This window comes from Scatophagus argus, chromosome 8 (assembly GCF_020382885.2).
Source record: "Scatophagus argus isolate fScaArg1 chromosome 8, fScaArg1.pri, whole genome shotgun sequence".
NCBI lineage: Eukaryota > Metazoa > Chordata > Actinopteri > Scatophagidae > Scatophagus > Scatophagus argus.
In genome coordinates this window covers 9,858,269-9,882,801 of record NC_058500.1, presented here as the reverse complement: position 1 = coordinate 9,882,801, position 24,533 = coordinate 9,858,269, and the positions used below count along the sequence as shown (strand labels likewise).

The 24,533-nt window shown below is 45.0% G+C and overlaps 1 protein-coding gene across 5 annotated transcripts in view; it reads left to right on the top strand.

Moving 5' to 3' along the window:
* Positions 1-24,533, top strand: part of zbtb46 (zinc finger and BTB domain containing 46) — a 58,074-nt gene that overhangs the window by 17,291 nt on the left and 16,250 nt on the right. For all 5 annotated transcript variants that reach the window (XM_046396447.1, XM_046396446.1, XM_046396444.1 and 2 more), the window contains exons 2-3: positions 2,809-3,029; positions 3,203-4,133. In XM_046396447.1, the coding sequence (XP_046252403.1) occupies positions 2,809-3,029; positions 3,203-4,133 (1,152 nt within the window). The remainder of the gene's footprint in view (positions 1-2,808; positions 3,030-3,202; positions 4,134-24,533) is intronic.

The following is a 24,533-nucleotide window of genomic DNA, read 5'->3' as shown; positions in this document are numbered from 1 at the left end:
TTTACTACACAGAATAAAAAGTTGAACTAATTAACCTTTTTTTTTTTTTTGCTTGGTTGTTTAAATTTTCAAACTGAAAAGTTTTCAAGGTTTGTGCTGTACTGTACAACAGGACTGTCTCACCCAAAATACAAAAAAAACTATTTTCTCAATTACCTCTAGAGCCGGGAAGATAATTTTGGTTTTATTTATCCAATTTTTTAGACATCACCTTGATTTCCATCCCCATTGCAGGACAGGGAATTGAATTTTGTAGCACAGATTCCATTCACTTCCATCATACTGGAGTGGAGGCAGAAATCTCTTGGTTTGATACAATAGATTCTTTCTGTAATTTGGATGAACCTGCCTGTAAAATTAATGTACCGGTATACTGCTGCTGAGTAGAGTACTGTGGCTGCCATTAGTATGCTTCTTGTTTGCTCGAGTGTCATTGTTGTTGGTCGTTGATATTGGAGTTTCAAAAATGGTGGCATAGATGGAAATGGAGAACGGGAGGGACCTTGACCCATACAACACTTGAGCAATGGCAGCCTTATTCCAGCAGCTGATTCGGTATAGCTGGCTTTCTTTCACTGATTCCTCATAGCTGCCAATATGTTTCCAATGGGCCTGACCCTGTATTTCACCATCCACATTGGCTGGAAAAACAAGGAATAGCCAGGTATTGAGGTATTTCTAAGTGAATAAATGACTTCTTCTATGTCGTGCATGTGTGCGGCTCTAAGAGGGAGTCCGCCTTATAGACTGGGCCAGCATACAATGTACCAGTGGCCCTGAGAGAAGAAGAGCAGAGAGAGGAGGAGGTTTGTCTCCAAAGGTGATAGGTGAATACTCTCAATACTTCCATTAGGGTAAGGCAGAAAGGAAGGAATATCTCAAGGTTAAAACGCCAATAGATTTTTTTTCTCCTAAAAGGTGTGTGAGGTGGAGGATAAAAACACAACACATGTCAAAACTTGCCTTTTGAGACTCTGAGGGACACTGGTATTCTGTATTCAATTCCAAGTTTCCTTCCCCTCACAAACAGTTCTTTATTCCTGTGACTTAAAGAAACTGAGACTGAAAGGTTGTGAGGTAACTGCATTGATCAGACCGAGGACTTTCTTTTTTTTTGTTTTGAAAAAGAAGAAGAAAGAGAGGCTTCAGCAGTTGTCACTGTCAGTCCATCCACTCGTCCACTGCTGTTCAATGGAGGTGTGTTTGTCCAAGTGGATGTGGGAGACACTGTGGATTTATCTGATCTTACAAGCCATCAGGTTGAGCAGAGCTTTGCTAAACATGACCTGAAGTGTGCCGGCCCCCAAGCAAACGCTGCTGTCACCTTGGCCAGCCTGAGCTGTCATCTCTCAGAATGGCCCATGAGAGCTGACAGCTGTGGCGTTCCCAAAACAAATCACTGCTGCATTTGGTAACACTCTGCGTCCCCGCGATTTAGCCCTCACCAAGACGAGAGCGGGAGCGGCGGCTGCTAATGCTCTGGCTAATTCACTGTCTGAGTGTGTGTGTGTGTGTGTGTGTGCGCGCGTGCACACGTGTTCATCTTCTTCTTTCTCTCTCTCTCTCTGTATGTTTGTATTTGCTTGGGCTTATGTACTTTTTCTTTGTTGTTTCCGCCACCTCATTGAATGGTTCGAGATGCGCCCGTCTCCCTTTGTCTCCCTGTCTCTCTCTCTCTCTCTCTCTGCGTCCTTCCTCTGTATCTCCTCTGTTGCGTGTTGTGTTCAAAATGTCTCTTCTATCATCCAACCTGTACAACATGGAAAAAAACAGATTTCTGCAGTTTTTTTTTTATCCACCCTCAATATTTCAGATCAGTATTTGGGACCCCAAAAGCCAGAAGAATCTTCGTGGTATACTAGATTGTGTAAATTGAAATCTTGAACTTTTCTGTAGCTTTTATTTTGTAAGAGAATAAGACATGCCAGCGTTCCTGTCAAACTACCTAGAATCCTGTCATCTAATAGTGAAAATTTGGATGTTCATTCACTGGCAGTAGAGCAGCTTCACAAACTGTCATTAAGGCTCTTTTCTCTGTAGTTTTCAGAAAAACTTTGTGTTCATAACCCAGACTGAACTGTTCAAGATCAGAAACACCGAGGTGAAGGTTCAACAGTGAATTTTCCTCTTAACTAGACGGTTGATTGAAAATTCACAGTCGACGAAGAGATGGAAACAAAAAAAGAACTGTATTTATTGATAAATCTTATGGCAAAGTGGTCTGTACTAAATGAGGTGTTTTTCGCCCTCTCAAATGTTTTGTGAAAGTGTTAAGCTTTTTAACTGACATTTTTAATGAGCTTACTCTCTCTCTCTCTCCCCCCACTCTCTCACACACACACGCGTGCACTCCCACGCACACACACAAATGAACCTGTCAGACACGGTTTAAGCACAGAAATTTTTGACTATTTGTTACTGGGTTGTTTTTAGACATCAAACTACAGCAGTTGAGATGTGGTTTCTATTGATGTCATTGTTTTAATGTCACAGTCATTACTGAGATATCCTTACCCTGGCTTCTCTTTAAAGGAGTGGTTCAGCTAAATTTGCTTATTTCCCCCCTTGCATGAAAATGAAATCAACGTGTTTGGATATAGCTACGACCGACAACCTTATATATGGTACAGGAAGTTAATGTGTTGTCAGAAATTAACAATGGCTTAGATTTAATCGCTCCTATACAGTGAAATTTTTCATGCCGTGGGCCTGCATTTAATGGTTCAACGTACCGTATATTTACCATCTTTTGATACTACGTGACATCTGACGTTAACTTCCTGCTTGTCTTCTTTTGTTTCGCAACAGACGTTTGGAGGAGAGGCTTTTGTTCAGCTACACAGATGAACAACAGGAAGGAGGACATGGAGATCGCCTCTCACTACCGTCAGCTCCTCAGAGAGCTCAATGAGCAGAGGCAGCACGGCATCCTCTGCGACGCCTGTGTCATTGTGGACGGAAAGATCTTCAAGGCCCATAAGAATGTCCTCCTGGGCTCCTCACGCTACTTCAAGACTCTTTACTGCCAGGTAAGTGACTGCTGCGCTTGGGAAGACGGGTCAAGAGAGTCTGTTAATCTTTGTGTCTTTTGCTTGTTTTGCTCTCGGGCCATCAAAGTTTTTCAGATAAAATGAGGTTGTGTTATCCTACGTGGGATAAATAAACAAGAAAACCGATACGAACACTCTTTCTCACCCTTCAGGTTAAAAAGGGGGCAGAACCTCACCACCAGACTACTGTCACTCACCTGGACATTGTCACAGCAACAGGTTTCAAAGCCATCCTGGACTTCATGTACTCAGCGCACCTTGCCCTCACCAGCAAGAACGTGATTGAGGTCATGTCAGCTGCCAGCTACCTGCAGATGACAGATATTGTTCAGGCCTGCCACAGCTTCATCAAAGCTGCGCTGGACATCAGCATCCGCTCTGAGATGGCTGACGAATTAGCAGACTTTGAGATGGGAGCTGTTGCTGCTGCTGGCCTGGGCGCAGGTGGAGGAGGTGGAGGAGGAGTGAGTATAGCAGGAGCAGGGGGTGTTGCGGGACCGGGTTTAGGAGGAGGAGGAGGAGGCATAGTGGGCATGGCTTCTGAAGCCCTGGCCTCCATCATGTCTGGTCGCAGCACCTCCCCTTGGCTGGCGCGCCGCACCAGCCCAGCCAACTCTTCTGGGGACTCAGCCATTGCCAGCTGCCACGAGGGAGGCAGCACGTATGGCAAGGAGGACCAAGAACCCCCCAAGAGCCATGAGAGCCAGGAGGACGCCTGTCATGACTCCCAGCCCGCCTGGCCGCACGATTACAGACCTGTTACCGTCAAAGAGGAACAGGTGTCCCCTGCCTCCTCCACTCATCCCCGAGACACAGCCAGGGGGGCAGCCCAGAACCAGGGGGAACAAGGGGCTGCAGGGGCTGCTGGAGGAGGTGGAGAGGGGCCCTGGCAACCCCTGTCAGGGTCAGGGCGGAGAAAGAACAGGAAGAACAAGGACACGGTCAGACATATTACCCAGCAGGCTGAAAGGAACTGGGACAGAGAGCGGGACAGGGAGAGAGACAGGGACAGTAGACCTGGATCTCCTCTGCCCTCCATGCTGACTGTGGCTGGATGGAACTACAATGGACAGGAAATCCCAGGTAAGGCTGACAAACCTGCTTCTTACAGCATGTCCTGTCTTCAGAAAGTACAACTGCGTCTTTTTATCTCGCAATATTGACAGCACAGTAGATTTGGATCAGCAGTAATGAAAGCAAGCCATGCAGTTTCAGGTCCAAACACACATTTTTAGTGTATTTGTTGGTTACGTTATTAGTTTAGTGTCACAGCAACAGCTGGAATTAACTCGGACTCGCTCTCTCAAAATTGGATTGATGGATGCAGGCCAAAAGTAAGCAGACCTGCACTTCTGTCTTTGAAAGCTCTGTGCGGTGCTGCTTTGATTACTTTGGAGGCTTTAGAGTTTGTGTAGTTGCTGCAGTGTTGTCATGTTGGCACCTACTTTGTTATTTATCCAGTCATGTAATTAGTGAATGAGTGTTGAGATAATGCAGTTAAGTTAGATAATTAGGTGAGAGTGTTGTCTCAACACTCAACCACAGCAGCACCTGAGTTATTCGTACTTCTTGACTTTTATTGAACTCAAGTTCAACGGTGCTGCTTACAGCAAATATGTACTTCATACTTTGGGTCCTGCATGGATATTTCAATACATGTCAGCTGTCCACACAGTTTACTAGAACAAAATGACCTCTTTTCCTCCTCCGGTTTGAGATTAGTGAGCTTCTACACTAACGTGTTAGGCCTAAGATGATTATCTCAAATCTTGGAGGTGTGAGGTGAAGCCTGGGTAAATGCAGATGGATAATACAATCGTGTTCTTACTGCAGTTTATGTAACACACACTCCCACATAGACAAGCGAATGCAAACACAGCACAAACACACTCACACATATTTATTTCGAGAAAACGTCTCTTGATCCTCAGCCTTGCAAAATTGTTAAGTGAATTCCTTTACACTAAAAACTAATACATGAAAAACACTTAATTCTGTGTGTGTATGTGAGTGAGTGTGTGTATGTGTGTGTTTGAATGTGCGCTGATGGGCCCAAGGCGTCGATAGGTAGATCATTAAAAGTAAGAGAAGCTAATCCTGGGCGCATTAAGGGAGTTGGCTGTGAAATGGGCACACGCGTCGCGCAGCGAAAGAAAACAGGATAATTGAATTGACCTGGGTCACTGCACGGATTACCAGCGCGTCCTCGCCATCCCAGGCTCCTCCCCCTCTCTCTGGGGTTTAGGGAAGGACCTTCTAGAAAGGGCAAGAGGAGGGAAAAGAGAGAGAGAGAGATGAGAGGGGTAACGAGAGAGAGAGAGAAAGAAGAAAACCAGATGGGAAAAAAAATCAACAAAGACAGAGCATCCACACGGGCTTATGAGGGTCTTAGATCTAAGTGTCTTAAGTCCCAGATTTTGTGACCTGCAGCCAGACTTTGTTACAGTGTCCAAGTACATCTTGTCTTGAGCTTCAGAGCCACATCCACGCACACACACCTACCAAGTAAATGCCACTCCAGGGTCATTGGCCAGTTCCGTGGTTCTGTAAGATGGTAGAGGGTAGAGTTTTAGTCTGGCTATGGTGAAGCAGCCATTACAAAGAGAGGTGTTTTCTCACCTAAATGTTAGAGGAAGTCAAGTGTTGCTGCTGGTGTTAGCCAGAAGACATCATCATTTATCTCTTGCTTTCAACTGGGTTACAGGGCTGGACTCACAATGGAGAAGAAGGAAGAAACCGAGAGGTATCATGAGGTTATCTAGCTATGTGGGTCTCCTTTCAAAGGCCGATCTTGCCATTTATAAGTAAAATATTAAAAGTGAGCTTGTGCGATGTTTAAGAGTGATAGCACATGACAGGCAGGATGTTTCACTACTGTCTGTTGACTCAGTTTGTAGGAGGTGGAGTCTGTGTGATTAGTGAAGGTTTGGGAGATTGCTGAACAGGTTTAATGAGATCATTATGGGAGCCTGTATGGGGGATGATGTTTTGGTCGTGGGAGGGCTCTTGTACTTCTATCATTGTGATGTCTGTTCAATCTCTAAAGTTCTCACTTTAGAGGACTTTTTCATTTGTTGGTTTTGACCAAGTCAGGGTCAAAAATACAGAGGCTCTCGGAGGGCTTATTGTCTACTTAAGTCTCCTTAAATCTCCTTAAATCCAGATTTTGTCACCTGCAGAAGATCTAAATCAGATGTTGTGGGCCAAGGAATTAGAAAGTAATGCATGATTCTATTTTAAGTTTTAAATTACGATCTTGCACAGTATTGCAACGCATTCAAAGTAGGGAGTAAAAGAGCAATCACACACACAGATTTTAGCTGTTCTTTGATGCAATGAAGAAAGCTTCTAACTAACGAGAAAACACTCGAAACTACCACATAAAATATTAACTTGAATGAAACAACAATAGAATGATGGTCGGATTATAGCAAGCCCACACTGCATTGTTTTGATGATGTATAGCATGGCAGGTCTACCATTGTATTCTTTTGGCAATAAGATGCATCAAAGTAATTAGACATTCATTCATTCATTCATTCAGGACTTCATTGATTCTCTTGCAGTGTGTGGGACAAGTTCATCCAAGCAAACAATGATGTAGAACAGAGAAAAGAAGCAAAGTATTTCAGCATATCAAGCAATTATTTAGTGATTATCAAAATCATCAATTGATTTTTTTTGTCAATCGGGGTGATGGGACGTTTTTGCAGCAGACATTTTGACAGCAGGAAAGGCACAGGTGTAATTAATAACACTAACAATGGCTCTGCTGATGATGGGTCTGTTCCATTAAGCCATGACAGCAGGCACAATGTCAGGACCCTGAATGTGACAGACCTAAATAGAATGCAGCCGTAATTACACCTGTGCTTTACCTGCTGTGACATGTCACGACGTCTGCTGTGAGAAAATATAACTTCTCTTTGTTTGGGGCGAGGGTTAGTATTTGGCAAGCGGGATTATAATCCAAAGAACATTTCTGATGAAATAACACATGTATTTGTTAGTATGCGTTTTTGTGTGTGTGTGTGTGTGATGGGGGTGTTGTTCCATTAAACCCAGTTGTTGGTTTCTGTGAAGGAATATGGTAGGTATAAAGGAGAAAGGGCACCTTCAGTCTGAGATTATCTTAATTGCTTCATTCTTTATTGATGAGAAGTGCAGAGACACACTCTCTCCGTCTCTCTCTCTCTCTCTCTCTCTCTCTCTCTCTCTCTCTCTCTCTCTCTCACTCACTCATTCGTGTGTGATCGCTGTTCATGCTTTACTATTATGTTACATACAGCGCAGGGGCTGCTTGACTGAGGATTTCCACTGGATTATTCTGTAATATAGGGATAATATATGGCTGTGTAAAGGCTCAGTGTATTAGCATGGAGCTGTTTCAAAGTGTTTGTATGAAAATGCTGTGTGCCCGCGTTGACATAAACAGCTGCAGGAATTAGGATTTGTTTTCTTTAGATCCCCTTCTCTTGCAAACATCTGCTGTGTTCACTCGATGTCATTATTGAGGCCACTAAACAGTCAACTTCCTCCTCTCTCTCTCTCTCTCTCTCTCTCTCTCTCTCTCTCTCTCTCTCTGTCTCTGTCTTGCTAGCGCTTGATCTCAGCTTTTCTTCTGCTCACCTTGTCTGCTGACAACAATATTTGAAATCTCGAATTAGAGAAAAGAAATCAGGAGCTCTTGCATTGCCGTGATCTGATCATGTGTGTATGTTTTTCCACATAACATTATATTGGAGGTGACAATTTTCAAGAAAAGGAGTTTTAAATAGGCTCTGCTTCTCCTGCTTATGTCGTAAACCTTTAAATAATTACCTGAAATTATTTTTAGTTTGGCTCCTGCTGCTTCCTTCACACCTGGATTAAAAAGCATCTGGAAATCAAAGGTGTTTTGAAAAATCAAGCACCAAGCTATATTAAATAATTCTGTATATTCTTCTGTGATGCCTCATATCTCCCTCTCTTCTTCCTCTCTTGTAATCTGCGTACTGCTGAAACAATGAGGTGATTTATCCATTAACTGACTGACAGAAAATTAAGAGGTTTTTTCCAGTGTTGTTTGATTGTAAATCAGATATTCGTTCCTTTTGAGCCACTGATTGTCCAAGTTTAAGAAACTTGATATGATGATATAAGGTTAAAATACTTCATTTATCTATATCTGTCTATGTATCTATCTATCATCTTTGCTAGAATATGCCCCTCTTAACTGCCACTGTATTCCAGTATTTACTTATTCAATTCCTTTCACGCTCCTTTTCTGAGGAGTAATGTGTAAATAAAATCACGACTGAGTATGTATAAAATACAGCATTTTCTGTAAATGTGTCATTTTGTCCACAAAGGCTTCACTTTCTGCCATTCGAATTTTTCATTATTTTCTTTTCATCTCATGTTATTATTTCTTTTATTAAAATAGGTGTGACCTCTTCAAAAGGCATGTCGTTTTTTTGTTTTTTTTTGAGGCAGAGCTTTGCTTTATGGCACCTTCACTCTGAGAGGACTGAGAAGAAGCCTGAGCTGCTGAAGTTAATGATTGATTTCTTTCCTGCTTCCTTTATACTTGGGGCAAACACCAACTTGATCTTAATCCCACATAATAACAGCACTGGAAATACTTCTTGTTTGTTTGTTTCACTGGTATTAAAAAAGCATATGCGCACACACACATACACACGCACGCATACACACACACACACGCATGCACGCACGCGCGCGCACACACACACACACACACACACACACTGTGACCTTTAGTGGCAGCTTGGGGGATTTTGGCAATCCAGTACATGGCCAGTGTGATCTACACACACTCACACTCTCTCTCTCTCTCTCTCTCTCTCTCACACACACACACACACACACACACACGCACACACGCGCACACACAGCTTAGAGCATCTGATTATGTAGACATGAACAGTTCAATCACACGTGGGCTGTTCTTTCCATTTCCCTCTAGCTGTTGCACATTGATTACATCGCCAATCTTTTTTGAAATCCAACATCTTTATCTGACTCTCCTCCTCTCCTCTCTGCAGCCTCAGAGTTCCCCTCCTCAACCACAAATACACAAACACAAACACACACACACACATGCCCACAGAGACACCCCAAAAAAGTGAAATCATTTTTTTCCTCTTCCTGTTTATTCCTGTAAGCTCGGGACTGCTGCATGTTTTGTTGGCTTGTTTGAGTTCAGACCTTCATCCTCTGGAGCTCCTGGACTCACCTGAGGGCTACAGACAGGCACTCGCAGAACTGCCCTCTAGTTTGCACTTCTGCATAAACTTTCTCTCTCTCTCTCTCCCCCTCCTCCCTCTCTTTCCCTGTGCTCGTCTCCCCAAGTCTCCGCAGTCTAAAGGTGAACACTTGAAATAATGAATCGGATCCCCCTTTCGCCCCCTTCCTCTCTGTATTCCAGTTAAGACTCTCCCCATAGTATTTGCACTTCATTAAACTTGAAATAGGTTTAATATTTAAAACACCTGAACAGATTTCAACCCCCTCACCCCTCGCACACCTCTCCACTTTTTCTCTCCCTTCTCCTCGCTCTCGTCTTTATAATCTACTCTCATATTTCCTCCCTAATTCACTCCTCCTTCATTAAAAACCAAAATAGATTTAATATTTCAGACTGTGTGGAATATTTAACCCATTTCTGCATGGCTTGCTGCTTGACGTGCTGTGGGTTAGATGACTACATTGTGTGTTGAGGCCTCGGCCCTTGTATTTTCTCCTGTCTCTCTTGGTGGCTCCTGGTTCATCTTTCTCACTTTTTCCACAGTCAGTCTATTATCAGTTCTGTCTCACTTCTGTGTCTTTGTACTGCAGACCTCTATGTGTGTCTCACTCTGTCTCCCCCACCCCCTGTTTGCTCTGCCTCTTTGTCCTCTGACTGTGCAGATGAGTTCAGCCCTTTCCTCCCACCCTTTTGACTTTTGTGGCCTGCTCACCCCACCTCCCTCAGTTTCCCCTGCTCCGTCCATCCTCTTCTTCCCCTTTTTGTGCCCTGCTACCACACATACACACAGTCATTCCCCCCCTTCGCCCCTCAGTTGCACATTGGAGGGCTGAATGCTTTTTTGTTCTTGAGGGAATTGTGACAGATGACTGAAATGCTGTTCTTTCCCCTCTTTTTCGTCTGTCTGTCTTTCTGCCTCACGTCAGCCTCCTGCTCTTTCCCCACTATGTTACGAAAAAAAAAAAAGTTCCATTATCACAGAGATAACCAATCATTTCTCACCGCCCACCAGCCATCTTTGTCATATGACCTCACGTCCTGCTGGACATTATGGGCAGTCCACCAGCTAAAAGCCCCTTCTCCTACTCCACCACGCCATCACACCACACCACACACACACATTCACACAATTTTTCACACTCTTGCTGTCTGTCTTTTTCTCTCGCAGCACTCTTTTTCTCCCTCTCAGTTCTCAATACTGACACCTGCTCTATTTATAATTTTCTGGCTTTAAAAGAGCCATTTTGGACAGGAAGCTGCCCCCCTCCCCACTACTGACCGTGGCTTTTTTCCAAAACGTCAGCACCCCCACCTCGCCACCTCCTGCCCCTGGAACAGAGCGGAGAAGAATTGCTGGGTGGAGAAGAGGAGGAGTGTGTGTGTGTGTGTGTGTATATATGTGACTAAGTGTGCGTGTGTGTGTGTTTGGGGGGGGGGGGGGGGTAAAGAGTAGCCATCCCACCCTGAGTTCACCTGGGTTGGGCCCATGTGTGTGCTTTAGTCAGCCACAGCCCACACACATATTGTACACACTCACCCACTAACTTACGCAAAAGTATATAAACACATGCATTCATAACACCTGTGCATGTTCTCTAAAATATATGTGCAGTATAATCCTTAAATTTCACTTAAAATGTATGTAGTTAAAGTCTGTCTACACACACACACACAAACACATACACACACGCACACACATCTCTTGGCATCAGTCGCTCAGGTCTAAGAAATAAACTACCCAGAATGCATCCTGACAGGATGTCCTGTTGGCACGGCACAGGGGTGGGCGGGTCAGGAGGTTTCTGTGGTTGAACATTCACAGCAGTACCCCCACAGCTAAATCCCCACCCTCACACATCAACACACACACACACACACTTCAGATCTAACTCCAAATGTCTGTGCACAGACATATTAATAGTTCTGGTTAACTTTGTAGATCACACACAAACATGTGTGTTTAGATTCAGAAGCATGAGAGCATTCTCAGCATCCTCTAGAACTCAGCAGGGTTATTTAATCCAACTCTCAAATCAGATGTGATCATACCTGAGGGGCTTTGAATCATTTCCCTCTGCTTCCCTGCTAGCTTTACAAAACACTCTTTTCCTCACATACTTAAAGAATGAATGCTGTATGATTTCAGCTCATTTTCGTATCATTTTTGCTTTCTGGAAAAATCAATAACAATTACATCTGGGTCAAAACAGATTTTTTGAATACCATGCCTCTCAACTGGCCAACCGATTCAACCAATTAATCACAATATGTTACTTTCTCAAGTCATTTGAGTAATAAATAGGTGAACAATCAGCAGGGCAGTGTTTCTGGTAGCTTTGTCCAAGCACTGTAAGGCATTGTGCCCTGTAACAACCAAAACAGAGACCATTCAACTCCAAGAGCAGCCAATATTAATAGTGAAACATGATGGATTTTGTAACTGCTTGATATTCTTTATCTTACTTTGATTTCCAGGGTAATCGTCCACCAAGGTTTGTAACTGCAGTCCCCACAATGCTTTGAGATCCGTAAACAGGAAGTATAATGTTGCAGTGGAGTCAGTTAGTTAGCTGTGGGCTACATACATTATTTAACTCACAATGTTGTTTACTTTTTGGCAAATTGGCATCATTAAAGGTATGCCAAATTAGCAGTTCCTGTTTGCAGTCTAGCCATGGATGCACAGATAAGTAGTCAGTCTGTCACTGGCCTAGTTTGATACTGAAAACATGACGATTCTCAGGCAAGATACGCAACGTCTTTTATTTTTTTCTCTCTATAATCCCCCCACCCCATCACCATGCGAAAACCTTTGAACAAGAAGATTTTATTTTTCCCTTTTGCATGTGGTTTACTTGCTGATTTCATCTGTTCAAAGCAAACATTACTCGGTGTTTGAAGTGGTTAAAACCCATCGAAATAGGCAACATGTGATGAACAGTCGCGAGTAGTCTTAGCTTTCTTTTAAGAGGTGACAAGCCAAAAACGGTTGGCAACCTCTGATCTCAAGTTGTCACTGGAGCAACTTGTTTACTGTTAACTGTGATGATCTGTGTCCTCTTTCAGCAGGAAACTTGTGGGTGACTTGGAGCTTTGAACCCTTATGGAAACTGGTTTAAAGCAATACGCTGCATTAAAAACAATATCGGTTTAAAACAAAAAGGAGGCCTCCTTCTCCTCCTTGATGAGAGATCTGTGACAAGGCTCCTCTTCTGGAGATAGGAGATGGAGATGTGATGTGATGTGAGCTAGGATGCCTCTCTCCTCTCTCCTCCAGTGATCTGATAGCCAGTAATGGGCCCTGTAGCCGTGAGTCTGGCAGCTCTGCTCTCTGTGGCTTATGTGTCGTCCTGTACTAAGAGTTAGTCGAGCGCAAGCAGCCGGGATATTGAGACTAGTAAAGTGTGTGTGTGTGTGCGTGTGTGTGTGTGTGTGTGTGAAAGAGACAGAGATATACACACAAGCAGCCTGATTGACAGGAAGAAGCAGATACTGTAACTTTTGTGAAGATTTAAAAAAAAGAAAAAAGTGCTTTACAGTAAACCCACGGCTGGATTTGGGCTGCCTTTCTCTCATTTTGAGTCAACCCAAAGTTCCTCTTTCCCGGTCTGTTTATTTTAGAAAGGTGGCTTTGTTCTATTTACCGTACCCACTCCCTCGGCAGCCTCTACCCCTGTCAGACCAGTTAGAATAGGGGAGCGACGAGGAAGAGGAGGAGGAGGGGGGAAGCGAGGGGAGGAGGGGTGCATAATGTTTGGACAAACGGACAACCCGAACAGGATATAGAGGTCTGCAGCCTGTGGGTGTGTCGGTTTGGCCGAGCCACAGCTTGAACACACACACACACGCACGCACACACGTACACACACTCGTGGGAGTGTTCCCACTGGAGGGCAAAGTCTCCCTTCCTCTTACACATTCATTCTCTCCTTTTCCCTCCTGCCCTTCATTCCCCACTTTTCAATCGTCACACCCGTCCACACCTCCTTCCTTTAGACCTCTCTTTCTCCTTCATCCCTCATTCCTTCTCTTGTGACAAACCACCCCTCCTCCTTTTGAAAAGAGGGAAAAAAAGAAAGTGTTAAAGATACAGAAGAGTTGGCCAACAGCAATGAGAAACTTGGAGGGAGAGGCCAAAATCACCACAGGGGACAATTATGGCTTGGGCTGTGTACATACAAGTGTGTGTGTGTGTAATTGTGTGTACATGTGTGCGGTTCCTTTCGGATTTGATAGTTATAGAGGCGCTGAAGACAGTCCTGGAAGCCACTATCTGTCCTTCACAACTATTTGTCCCCTCCTTCTCTCCTCCATCCTCCTTCCCTCGGTCTGTTTGGACCTTCTTTTCCATCCTGTCAGTTCACACTGTCACTTCTCTTTTAACTCATCTCGTATACTGGAGCAACGGCTGCTGCTTGCGCACTGTGTGTGTGTGTGTGTGTGTGTGTGTGTGTAGTTTCACATTGACTCTGTGGGGTTCAAATAAAGGCAGGGCTGTGGGTCACACTTCCTCCTCATCAGTAGGATCTGTGAGCTTCTGTTTGTTTGCTTTTGCATAACTGGAACTTCCAGGTTCTGTTAAGTACCTGTAATTTGAAAGGGGCTGCTCACAGAGAAATACCACCTGCAGTTCCCTGCAGCCCTGTGGAACTTTTTAGGATCTTTCAGCTAATAGTTTTGATTTTCATGCAGTGTCTCCATCAGCTGTCTACTGTACACTACCTGCTAAGCACCAGACTTTGAACAACATTAGCACATCAGTTGGGGTTAGCAGCTGTTAGTTGGTGAACACAGTGAACTGAATTTAGCAGCTAAAGAAACAAATGTTTTTCTCAGGAGTTAACGGACACACACTCAGCATGTCACCTGAAACGTGGCTTCAAATGAGTACTGATGTTGCTTCATATCTGTGGGAATTGTAATCTAAAATAGCCAACTGTTGTGCTGGCAAGTTCATAGGAGCTGTAGGTAGATACTCATTTACCTGGGGAACATGTTTTGTCTTTTTAGATAAAAGAAACTCTCAGTGTGAGTTTGCATTCAGTTTTAGAAGCTTGTATAACAGCAGCCATAGCCAGGAATTGAAGTCAGGGCTCTGTGTATCCTCTGCTCATTGTCTTTAGACATGATGCAAGTTTTACAAAAAGGAGGCCAAACCCCCCTTTGTTCCCTTTCCCGAGCCCTGATCACCTGCCTTCCCGTACTTCTCATTGTTTCCACCGTCCGTCTTTGCAACTCTTACTATTCTCACGCACCAGCAGCAGCAGCAGCAGCAGCAGCAGGAGCAGCAGCAGCAGTGGCAGCAGCGTAAAAAGAATAACTTCACCTGATCCATTTGATCTCCTTTCCACCCCCGTACCTCCTCTGCCCCCATCCCTCTTCCTCGTAATTCAGTATCTCTGAATCTAGAATGTTTCAAGGGTTTGTTTCTGGTGAGACCTCCCACAACAGGAGTACCTGTAGATACTTTTTTTTTTATTATTATTAACACTAATTCCCCAGTTGAGATTACATCTGACCTGAGTTTTAAAAAAATTTAAGGCACCTTTGTGTGAATTCGGAGTCAGTGAGAGAATTCTTCAGTGCTGAAAGGTGACTGCTGGTAAGAAAAGTAAAAGAGGTTTTCAGAGTTTGTGTGTGGGGGGGAAGCACGTGAGATAGATTGAGAGGCAGCGAGGCAGTGCAGTGTGTGTGTGTGTGTGTTTCCATGTGTATAAGGTGGATTTGTGACCCTGACTTTTTTTTTTTTTTTTTCTTTTTCGCGGTTAGACTGTTTGGCCTTCCCATAGTTCCTCCAGCCTCAGAGACATCCAGCTTCAAGGTTTAGTTTGTGTCTCTGTGTGTAGATATGTGTCTGTGTTGTTCAGGAGGGGAGAAAGGGAGCGATGGGGGTTAGAGGTGGATTTGATAGTGCAGGACCCCCCTCCTCCGCGTGCCCCTCTGTTCAGGCCTTGATAAGTGGAGCCGGAGTCTGTGGGGGTTAGGGATTCCTGTCTGGCACAAACACACACATACACATAGAAGCACACGCACGCACTGGGATCCGCCCGCTCTACATTCCTGTGTCCGACTAAGGAAGCAGCCTAGCCGTCTTCCCCTCCACTCCCAAATTATCCCCTTCTCCTAAAGTCACTGCATACTTATCACACGCCTCTCTACCTCTCTCTTCCACTGTGACTCATGCATCTCTTCTATCTAACGCGTTCTCGTCCTCTCTGTCCGTCTACTGAACGCTGCAAAGAGCGCGTGTCTAGTCGTTCTGTAGTAAAGTTGCAAAGTGTTACGTTAGTGAACGAGATCCGACAGTAAACTGATGCGGTGTCACCTTATTGCTGCGCAAATACGTGTTTAAAACATGCCGTGTGTCATTTTCATGAAGTCATTTAGTACGACAAAGACACCAGATACTGCATCGGAAACATTGGAATTCACACATTATACAGCCATATATTTTAGGAGGAGTTACTTTCAAAAGCATCGTTTTGGATATTTTTTCTGCTTGCTGGGTGTGGAACAGAAATGTTTGATTTTTCACCTATTTTGGGCTCACTCCCCGAACTTTCTCCTTTACCCCATCTCTCGCTTTCATCCTCCTATCATTCACCTTCTTTTCTTCCCTCCTGCTCTTCCAGGGATGTTTAACAGGGGTTAGGAAGGGGTCATTTGGTCTCACTCTGCCCTTCTCTCTAACGGCTTCTTAATGAGAGAGTCAGGGAGGGAGCGAGAAGCAGGGAGAGGACCGATTTTGAGAAGCAGGGTGAGATATCAGCAGTTTTGCTCAGGGCACTGGCTCTGTGTGCGTGCACACGCTTGCACTATTTGACCGACCCCTTGCTCCATTTTGAGCCCTTTCTGAGCTCTGCGTTCCTCTCTGGGGAAAGAGGAAATGACATGTTTGTAGCGTTGAATAAGCGCAGGGGCTCGTCATACGCATTGTCCACTGGGTCTGGCTTGGGGGTGAGGGAGGAGGGGTAGGGCTGGGCCTGCTCTTTAATTTGCACAGCTTTTGCTGATTTGGTCATAAGCAATTAATCTCAATGGCTCAGATGAGCACAGTCCTCTATATGCACGTTTCCCTCGCTCTGGTTTTCCCCTCTGTCCACACAGTGTGATTTCTACTGCTCTTACCCCTTATACTTGTCTCATAGAGGAAGCATGCTGTGGCAATTTTGTTTCTCTTGCCCCACATGATTTCCCCCTGCAGAGCACTGTGGTTTCCTGAGCAAATTTTAGCTTTGGAGACAAACATAATGAAAAAAATTTTAGTTTGTTTGAAAAGATTTGAAAAGTCCTCAGATCTTGAAATAAGTCACTTGTAAACTTACAATTCAAGTGGAAAAAAGAAAATGAAAACTCATAAAATCAAACTTCACACAATTTGTGCACGCAATCAGCCCCATGTTGGCTGCACTGCCAGTACTGTGATTAATTAGCTGAGTCAACCACTGCCATCTTCTATTTCAGTGGCGTCTTTGCGGGCTTTGGACTGCTGGGAAGCTCGTGGAGGTTCAACGTCCAGATCCATCCTGCCTTGATCTTGAGTTCTGTCCAACATGTATCAAGAGTTAAGAGTTACACGGATCTCTACTGATCCACTAACACTAAGCTTGCAGCTTGTGCAGGTTTGGCTCCCTCGTTCACGTCTCATCTGTTCGCTTCCTTCCCCCGTTTAACCCTTCGCTCTCTCACCTCACTTTGACCCACGCGTCTGTGCGCGACAAACACTGTGACTCGTTCCTTCACTCTCCCTTTCTGCCCAGCCTGTCTGCCAGTTTTCCATCTCCCTCTATCTCCCTCGTCCTTGCTTTTCCTCTCTGTGGCACCACACTCCTCCCATGCTGAGGCCTGAGCTCTCTCCATTGTTGGAGGCAGGTTGCCAAGGATACAAGCACAGAGAGGCAGAGAGTCTTAATGTTATAAGATGGGAGAGATGAGCAGAGAGAGGGGAGAGGGGCAATAGCTCTCGTACTCTGTGGTCACTGGGAAGCCCGACAATACACTAATACTGTATAGAGAAGACAAAACACCCCCTGCTCTCCGCCATGTGGAGTGTCCCTCTGTGGATGGAGCACAGTGACATTGACTGTTTGTGGAGGGACCTATTGTACTGGTCATCTGCTCTCTGTTTGCCTGTTGTGACAAGTGTATGATTTGCAGTGTGCGTCTTCCTGTGTTGTGTTTTTGTACATTTGTCAGGCAGCCACTTGATGATGGTGGCCTCTTGGGTCCCCTGTCTGCACAGCATTTGTTCATCTTAACAAAAGTCTCAGAAAAGTCAAACAGTCAAAACTGAAAAATATATGAGGATACTGGAGTTGGCAGAGGTCTTGTTTTGCTGGGTTTTCAGACTCTGCAATGGAATAAACAGCAAAAATAAGTGACGTGTTTATAAATCTTATTTTCTTGAAACAAAGTGAAAGAGTCTTCTGTTGCAGCAGTACTAATTATAAATCAGCCCGTTCTCCTGAAACAAGTGTAATTGTTCTCAGTTCTGGTGGACTGATAAATAAAGAATATGAAAAAGAAGGCCAGTGTAAGTATTTAATGATTCTTGAGGCAGTCGATTAATTTTTTGGCATGCTCATATTTGATAGCCAAACGTATAGTGGTAGACAGGAAACTGGAATCAACTGGTTTGTTGCGATTATGTGCACCTTGACCAGATGCACTGTGACACTTTTGCATGAGCCTGACATGAGCATGTGACAATATTTATAGCTATGTGAAAACTGCTATGGGAGCGTAAGATTGAGATACGTGTTCCTCACTTAAAGCTCATTTTACTGAGCGAATTCACATTTCATGTGTCGCAACATTTAGTTTCCTATTTCGTACATAGCTCTGTAATACACCCTTAAAAGTCCGCGGGGAAATAAGTTGAATTTACCAGCTTTGTTTGGCTCTTAACCTTGTTTCAAATTCATTTCCAGGGCGCAGTAAAACGACTAACTAGCTAACTATGACTAGTTATCTGACCTGGTCAGCGTTAACTGTCCAACCAGAGTCTTTGTCAGTTTGCTTCCCCCTCGTTTCCCTCCTCTCGAGCTCTCTCTGTCTTTCTCTCACCTCACCTTTCAGTTTGACCCTGGACCGGGCTGGACAGGGCTTTTGGGCACATGCCCGCTCACCAGTTCCTCCCCTCTGCATAAAACCAAGACGTAACCTCTCTCTCACCCAATCTCTCCATCTCTCTCTCTTTGCTTTTAGCACAAAGCCCTGCGTGTCTGCCTTCCTTCCCCACCCAGCATTCTTTCCCCATGCAGAACTCTCCCCCGCTCTCTCTCTCTCTCTCTTTCTCTCTCTGTCGACTTCCCTCCTACTCGCCAACTCGCTCTGCCTCACCCTACCTTTCATTAGCCCACTCTTTATCTCACACACTCACTAGGCTCGCTCTCTCCCCCCTCCACTCTCCTATCTCACCAGCTTTTACGCTCCCTGTCCTTTCGCGCCCCCCCCCCTCCTGAGTTGCTTCGGCTTTTGTTTCTGATACATCTTCATTTATTCCCTTCTCCCTCTCTTTCCCTGCTGACCCTATTATTTTTATATTCTCTGTCCCTCTTCCATCACTCTCTGTCTCCCTCCCTCTCTCTCTCCCTCTCTCCCTCTCTCCCCCTCTCTCTACTTCCCTCCCACTCCTCTCAGTCCCTCTAAGCTGCATTAACTCCCCAGATTACCTTGAGCCCTGCAATCCTCCATCCCCCACACACTCACCGCTCCCTCTGTCCCTCCCTTCCTTCACTCATTCACTGAGACAACGTCCACGCCAAGGCGGCTAATTTTGAAAATGCAGTTTGTGTTTGAACTGGACCTGAACTGGACCACACCAGAATTTCCACTGTATTTCTGTAGAGATCTCCATCCACACTGAAGCACAACAATGGGAAATTTGCTCTCTGCTGTCCTTTTCACTGTGTATCACTGCCAACATCTGGTAAACAGTGGGAAAGACGCAGCCACAGTGTGTCACATCCCGTTCTCCTTGATTACCTATACTGTGTTTTAATGCAGTGGAACTCACAAATACCCAGTTGTTCTCTTTTGCAATTTTTTTTTTTCTGCTTTTGTTGTCCGAGCATAAAAAAAGCGATGTAAATGTCAGTCAGCAAAGCCAACCAGAAGGTTGATAAGAACTGAGTTAAATGTACTAGACTAGTGGTAGCGAGGCTGGTTAGCATGTTCACAGTTAGCTTGCCAGTTACAGACTGTGGCCACTTTCTGTTGTGACCAGCCTTTTCAAAAGTAGGCTACAGTCTATTTACTAGGCAGCAGATGAAGGCCAAATCCCCCATGGCCGACACTGTAATATCTTTCTATTTTGCAAAATGCAAACGCGAAGAAACATGACGACAGGTTATTGTGTTGTTAGTGAAATGATATGGCAACAAGGCTTTAAATCCTGATATAATGGCCCTGCTGCTTGTGTGCTTAATTATATCTTTCTGATGTGTAACGTTCATTTTAAACATGCACACGGCCCCTGTTCTGGGGTTGTTTTCTCAGAGCTTCCTTTTCGGGCGTCAGAAACGGAGGCATAGCATTGACGGCGTGCTAAAACGTACATTTTCAAATTTAGCTGGCTTGCTGGAGACGAACTCTTACACACTCACTTGCTCACCCCCACCCTCCCTCCCTTCCTCCCACAGCCTCTGTAACCTCCCCCTCACCTCTCCTCACTCCCCCTTCACTCACCCACCCACCCACACTCCATCACCCCACCGTCCACCTCTCACCCCACCACTCTTGCAATCGCTGTGCTCCTCTTCTCTCCTCTCCTCCCCTCCACCCACACTCTCTCTTTTTCTCTGAGCCCCCAGCAGTACCACCAGCACCACCAGCACCATCCTCTCTCTCTCTCTCTCTCTCTCTCTCTCTCTCTCTCTCTCTCTTTCTCTCTCTCTCTCTCTCTCTTTCCCTGGTCTTTTACCACTCTCCTTCCCCCTGTCTCTCCCTCCTCTAAAGCCTTCAGGCTCTGCTTGATTTATGCTTGCCCTCCCTATCCACACACACCACACCACCACCACCACCACCACCAACCCTTCCCTATCTCTCCTGGAGGTTGTGGCCCGGCTAGTCCCTAAAAACAACAGAAGAGAAAGAGAGAGAGAGAGGGAGAGAGGAAGACAGAGAGAGAGAATAACAGTCTCTTACTTTCCATCCTCCCTCCTTTTTAACCCAGCATTTTTTTCATTCCCCTCTCCCACACTGCTTTTTAAATTGCCTCTGAATTCTTTAGCTGTTTTAGTGCCTCACTCCCCCTTCTCGGCTGAAATTACTTTTTTACCCTCTCAAACTCTGGCATGCTGAGGAAGCAAGTTCCACCTTCCCTCCCCGCTTTGTCCACTCGAGGACAAACACGTACTAATCACATGTACAGTGTGCAGAGCTGTTTGTGCGGAAAGGTGAAGGAGGGACTTGCGTTTTCTCGTTTGGAAGCGTGTCACTGTAGCGTCTCATAGACGGCGTCTCGCGCTCTCGTACTGCCTTGTCCTCTTCAACTCCAGAGCCGAGCTGAGCCATTAACCAGGCCGACTTGGGGCAAGTCTGCTTTCTGCGTCTTTATCTGTCACACACACACACACACACACATACACACAGACACACAGTGAGACAGAGTCTTTCTCTTTTGTTTGCACACCCATACTCAAACATGCACACAAGCCCTACTTTCTTCTCTGACAGCTCTCTTGTGGTCGACAAGCCTCAGTAACTCGTTGCTTAACCACCCTGGACTTTTTCTCTCCATTGTGTTTGGCTACTGTCTCTGTTGATTTGAAGGCGTAGTGTATGTGGGACCGAAGGTGATAAAAGACTGTGTCCATCAACAGCCAGGTCATGTATGTGTGCACAAGTACCAATGTGTGTATCAATTTATGTTGATATGATATTATGTATGTGAATCTATTTATTTATCAAAAAAAATGTTTTGTTTTTTTTATATAAATGGAAACTCCCTTACACAACAGTGTTTGGCTTCATTTAGAGATGAAGGAGGCATTTGTGGAGACACACACACACACACGCACACACATGCGCACACACACACACACGGACACACTCCATGAGCACAATCAGAACAGAAGATCAGAGGTCAAACCAGGTCAGCTGACCCTTTCCTCCCTTTTCAGGCCTTCTCTCTCCTCCTCTTTACTGCGTCAAAGTGCACTCTCTAATAACACAACTCCCCTTGTGAAACACACACACACACACACACACACACACACACACACTTCTTCACTCAGATATACAGTGTAGCCTCCAACCACAGCACATAAAACTGTATCTTCTATCCATTAGCTGTAACTCTCTCAATGGATGATAAATGCAGTATCCCTCACAACACATTTGAAGTATAGTTCGACACACACATCTTTTATTCCATGGCAAGTCTTATTCTGCCTTTGCTTTTTCCCACTCAAGCCCCCTCATAGCTTGCAGCATTGCTCATGTACACACACACACGCACGCGTGCGCACACACACACACACACACACACCACAAACACACATGAACAAAGAGAACCACCATTTCCACATATTTGTCTCTCCTTTTAAAAGGGGGTTTTATTTAGCATAAATGTTGAAGCCAAGGGTGCCCGGCTACCATGGCAACCAAATTAAACGGAGGATCTCTTCAGAAAGCAGAAATCTAAATTATTCGGACTCTTTTATGAAGGGGAAAATGAAAATTCCCTTCACTGTACGGAGACCGCTGCACTGTAAGGCAGAAGAATGGAGGAAAAAAAGATGAGGAAAATTTCATTGTTTTTTTTTTGTATCTGACCATGCAGTTCAAAGCCATATTCCATGCCATTGAAATTCATAGGTTGTCTCATGACAACCAGTACATGAGACAACCCTCAGCATATGTTCACAAAGAAATGATGTAACAAGAGTGTTTCTAAAACTCCAGATAAACCTATTGCCTTTGAAAGACACCACAATATGTGTGTCTACAAATCCTCAGCAAAACCCAGCACACGTATGATGAAATCCATAAGCTGTGTGCATGGGATTAGGTGCGACTGTTTCTGGTGTGGTAAATGATTTTATCTGTCAGAACAGGATGAGGTTTAAGTAACACACACAGCTATGGAAGGCCTGATAAAGCTTACATAAGTGAAGGAGGATTATGTAGTATATTCATATTATTTGGTGCGAGAGCCTGTTTGTGATCAGCTGAATACTAATTTCTAATATGTCATGTGTCGGGAATGTGGATAAATCCTCAGGAAGCAGGATACTGTATGTTGCACGGTAGAGTGTGTCAGCAGGAGAGAGCCGGTCCTCTGCTAATGTGTAAAACACAAATATGAATTTCACACATTTTCAGAATTTCGACTGTGATGTGCGAGGAAATTATGAAGCAACCACTTTTCCATAACTCTGCCATTTAATGTGCAGCGTGTGACTGAAGTGTTGTTACTGTATGACTGTGAGGAGTGTGGACATGTTCCATCTGTAAGATCCACGTGTCCAGGGGATGCTGGGAAAAGTGGTCAGGGGTCATTCACTCGTCCAATGAACAGATGAGTGGAGGGAGATGGGGGTCAGAGGTGACCCTCTTTTCTCTCTCTCTCTCCCCTTTGCTTCCTCTTCTTCCATTTGTCTGCCTCTCCTTTCTCCATATACGTGTGTGTCTTTGTGCATGTGCGTGTGTGTGTTTGTTGTTGGCCCACAGCAGATCTATGTTATTGATTGACTCCTGTGGCTGCTGGGCTGCCCACTGAAGGAGGGGGCAGAGCTCTAATGAATTCCTGCACCTCGTGCCCCTTGCGCCAACCCCTACACCCCCTCCTTAATTAACTTTGTGTGTGTTTGCGTGTATGTGTGTGTACGGGTGGGGCGGGGGTGTGCGTGGATGTATGCGTGCGTGTTTTGTGTGTATCTTCCTCCACAGCTCGACACCCCCGCTTCTACACTCCCCTGTCTTTTTTTCTCTCTTTCTCTCTCTCTCTCTTTTTCGTTCTGTCTGTGACTCCTCTCTTCTTTCTTCATTCGTCCTCCTACTATCTCCTCTTTTTATATCTTCCTCTGCATCTGCGGGTAGTTTGACGGCCACTGATTACTTCGTATGTATGTCATTCTTATCTGTCGCACCACGTCCTCCATATCTCACTCGTATCTCTATACCTTTCAGACCTATGCGTGAAGGCGCAACCATGCATGCAGAGCTTGTGTCCATCCTTCCGATCTGTGATCGTTTATCTATACTGAGCATGAAAAATGACTGACCGTGTGTGTGTATGTGTGTGTGAGAGTGGTCAACATTGACCTAGTAGTCTGTGAAGAGGCTGCGTGCCCATCGGTATTCCAGACGTAGAAGCAAACTACTGTCTCTGTCACCTTGACTCTCCCTGCGGCAGATGAGCACTGGGCTACACAGGAAACACTTAGCACTACCTGACTGTAGTTAAAATGGACAACAGGCTTCTTTTGTGAAGTTCTTGCTTCCATTGTGTCTCTCCACTCTTTTCTTTCTCCTTTGCTTTTTCACCCGTTTCTGTTCTCAGTGCCCCCCCCCCCCCCCACATCCCCCGCCTCTTGTCATCACTTTGTTTATTCCTCATTAGCTTTAAATGTGATTTCATCTGTCACTGCATGGGCTTCCTGGAGCAGTGGACTTATATATAAGGATGTCAGAAGTTTTCGGTCCAGAGCAATCAAACGTAATTTTGTGCACACCAACCCCCACCCCCCTTCCCCTCCACCCTCCACACAAGGCACAAGTCTGCATTAGCACTCAGAAGTCTGTCTGTGTTTGTTTTAGGTGTAGACAAGCCATTTTTTCAAAGTCTCTAAGCCCTTGATGTGTATTTTTGTCCAAGTCTTTGTTAGAGAAAGCAACCTGTCATCAGTTAAATGTCAATTAGGAGGCAATGAAAGTGTGTTTTTGTGTCACTATTTGCGTGTGTGTGTTTGTGTGTGTGTGGCTGTGTTGAGCGGAGCTGTCGTCAGCAGTGTGGTCTGACAGTCGCGTAGATCTACAGTGGAACCTCCAGCGACATGTCTACTGCTGACAGCTTCTCCACACACTCCTCTTTCAAACACACTGATGGCTAAACACACTCACGCAGACATAACGCACACACCACGTCTGTCTCTCTCTCTCTCTCTCTCTCTCTGACTGTCTCCTTATGATCTCCCTGTATTTTTGTTGACTGGTGATGATGAGGTATGTTAGGGAGTTGAGGAGAGAGAGAGATGATTCAGAGCGGTGACATGTTGGTAGCTGTT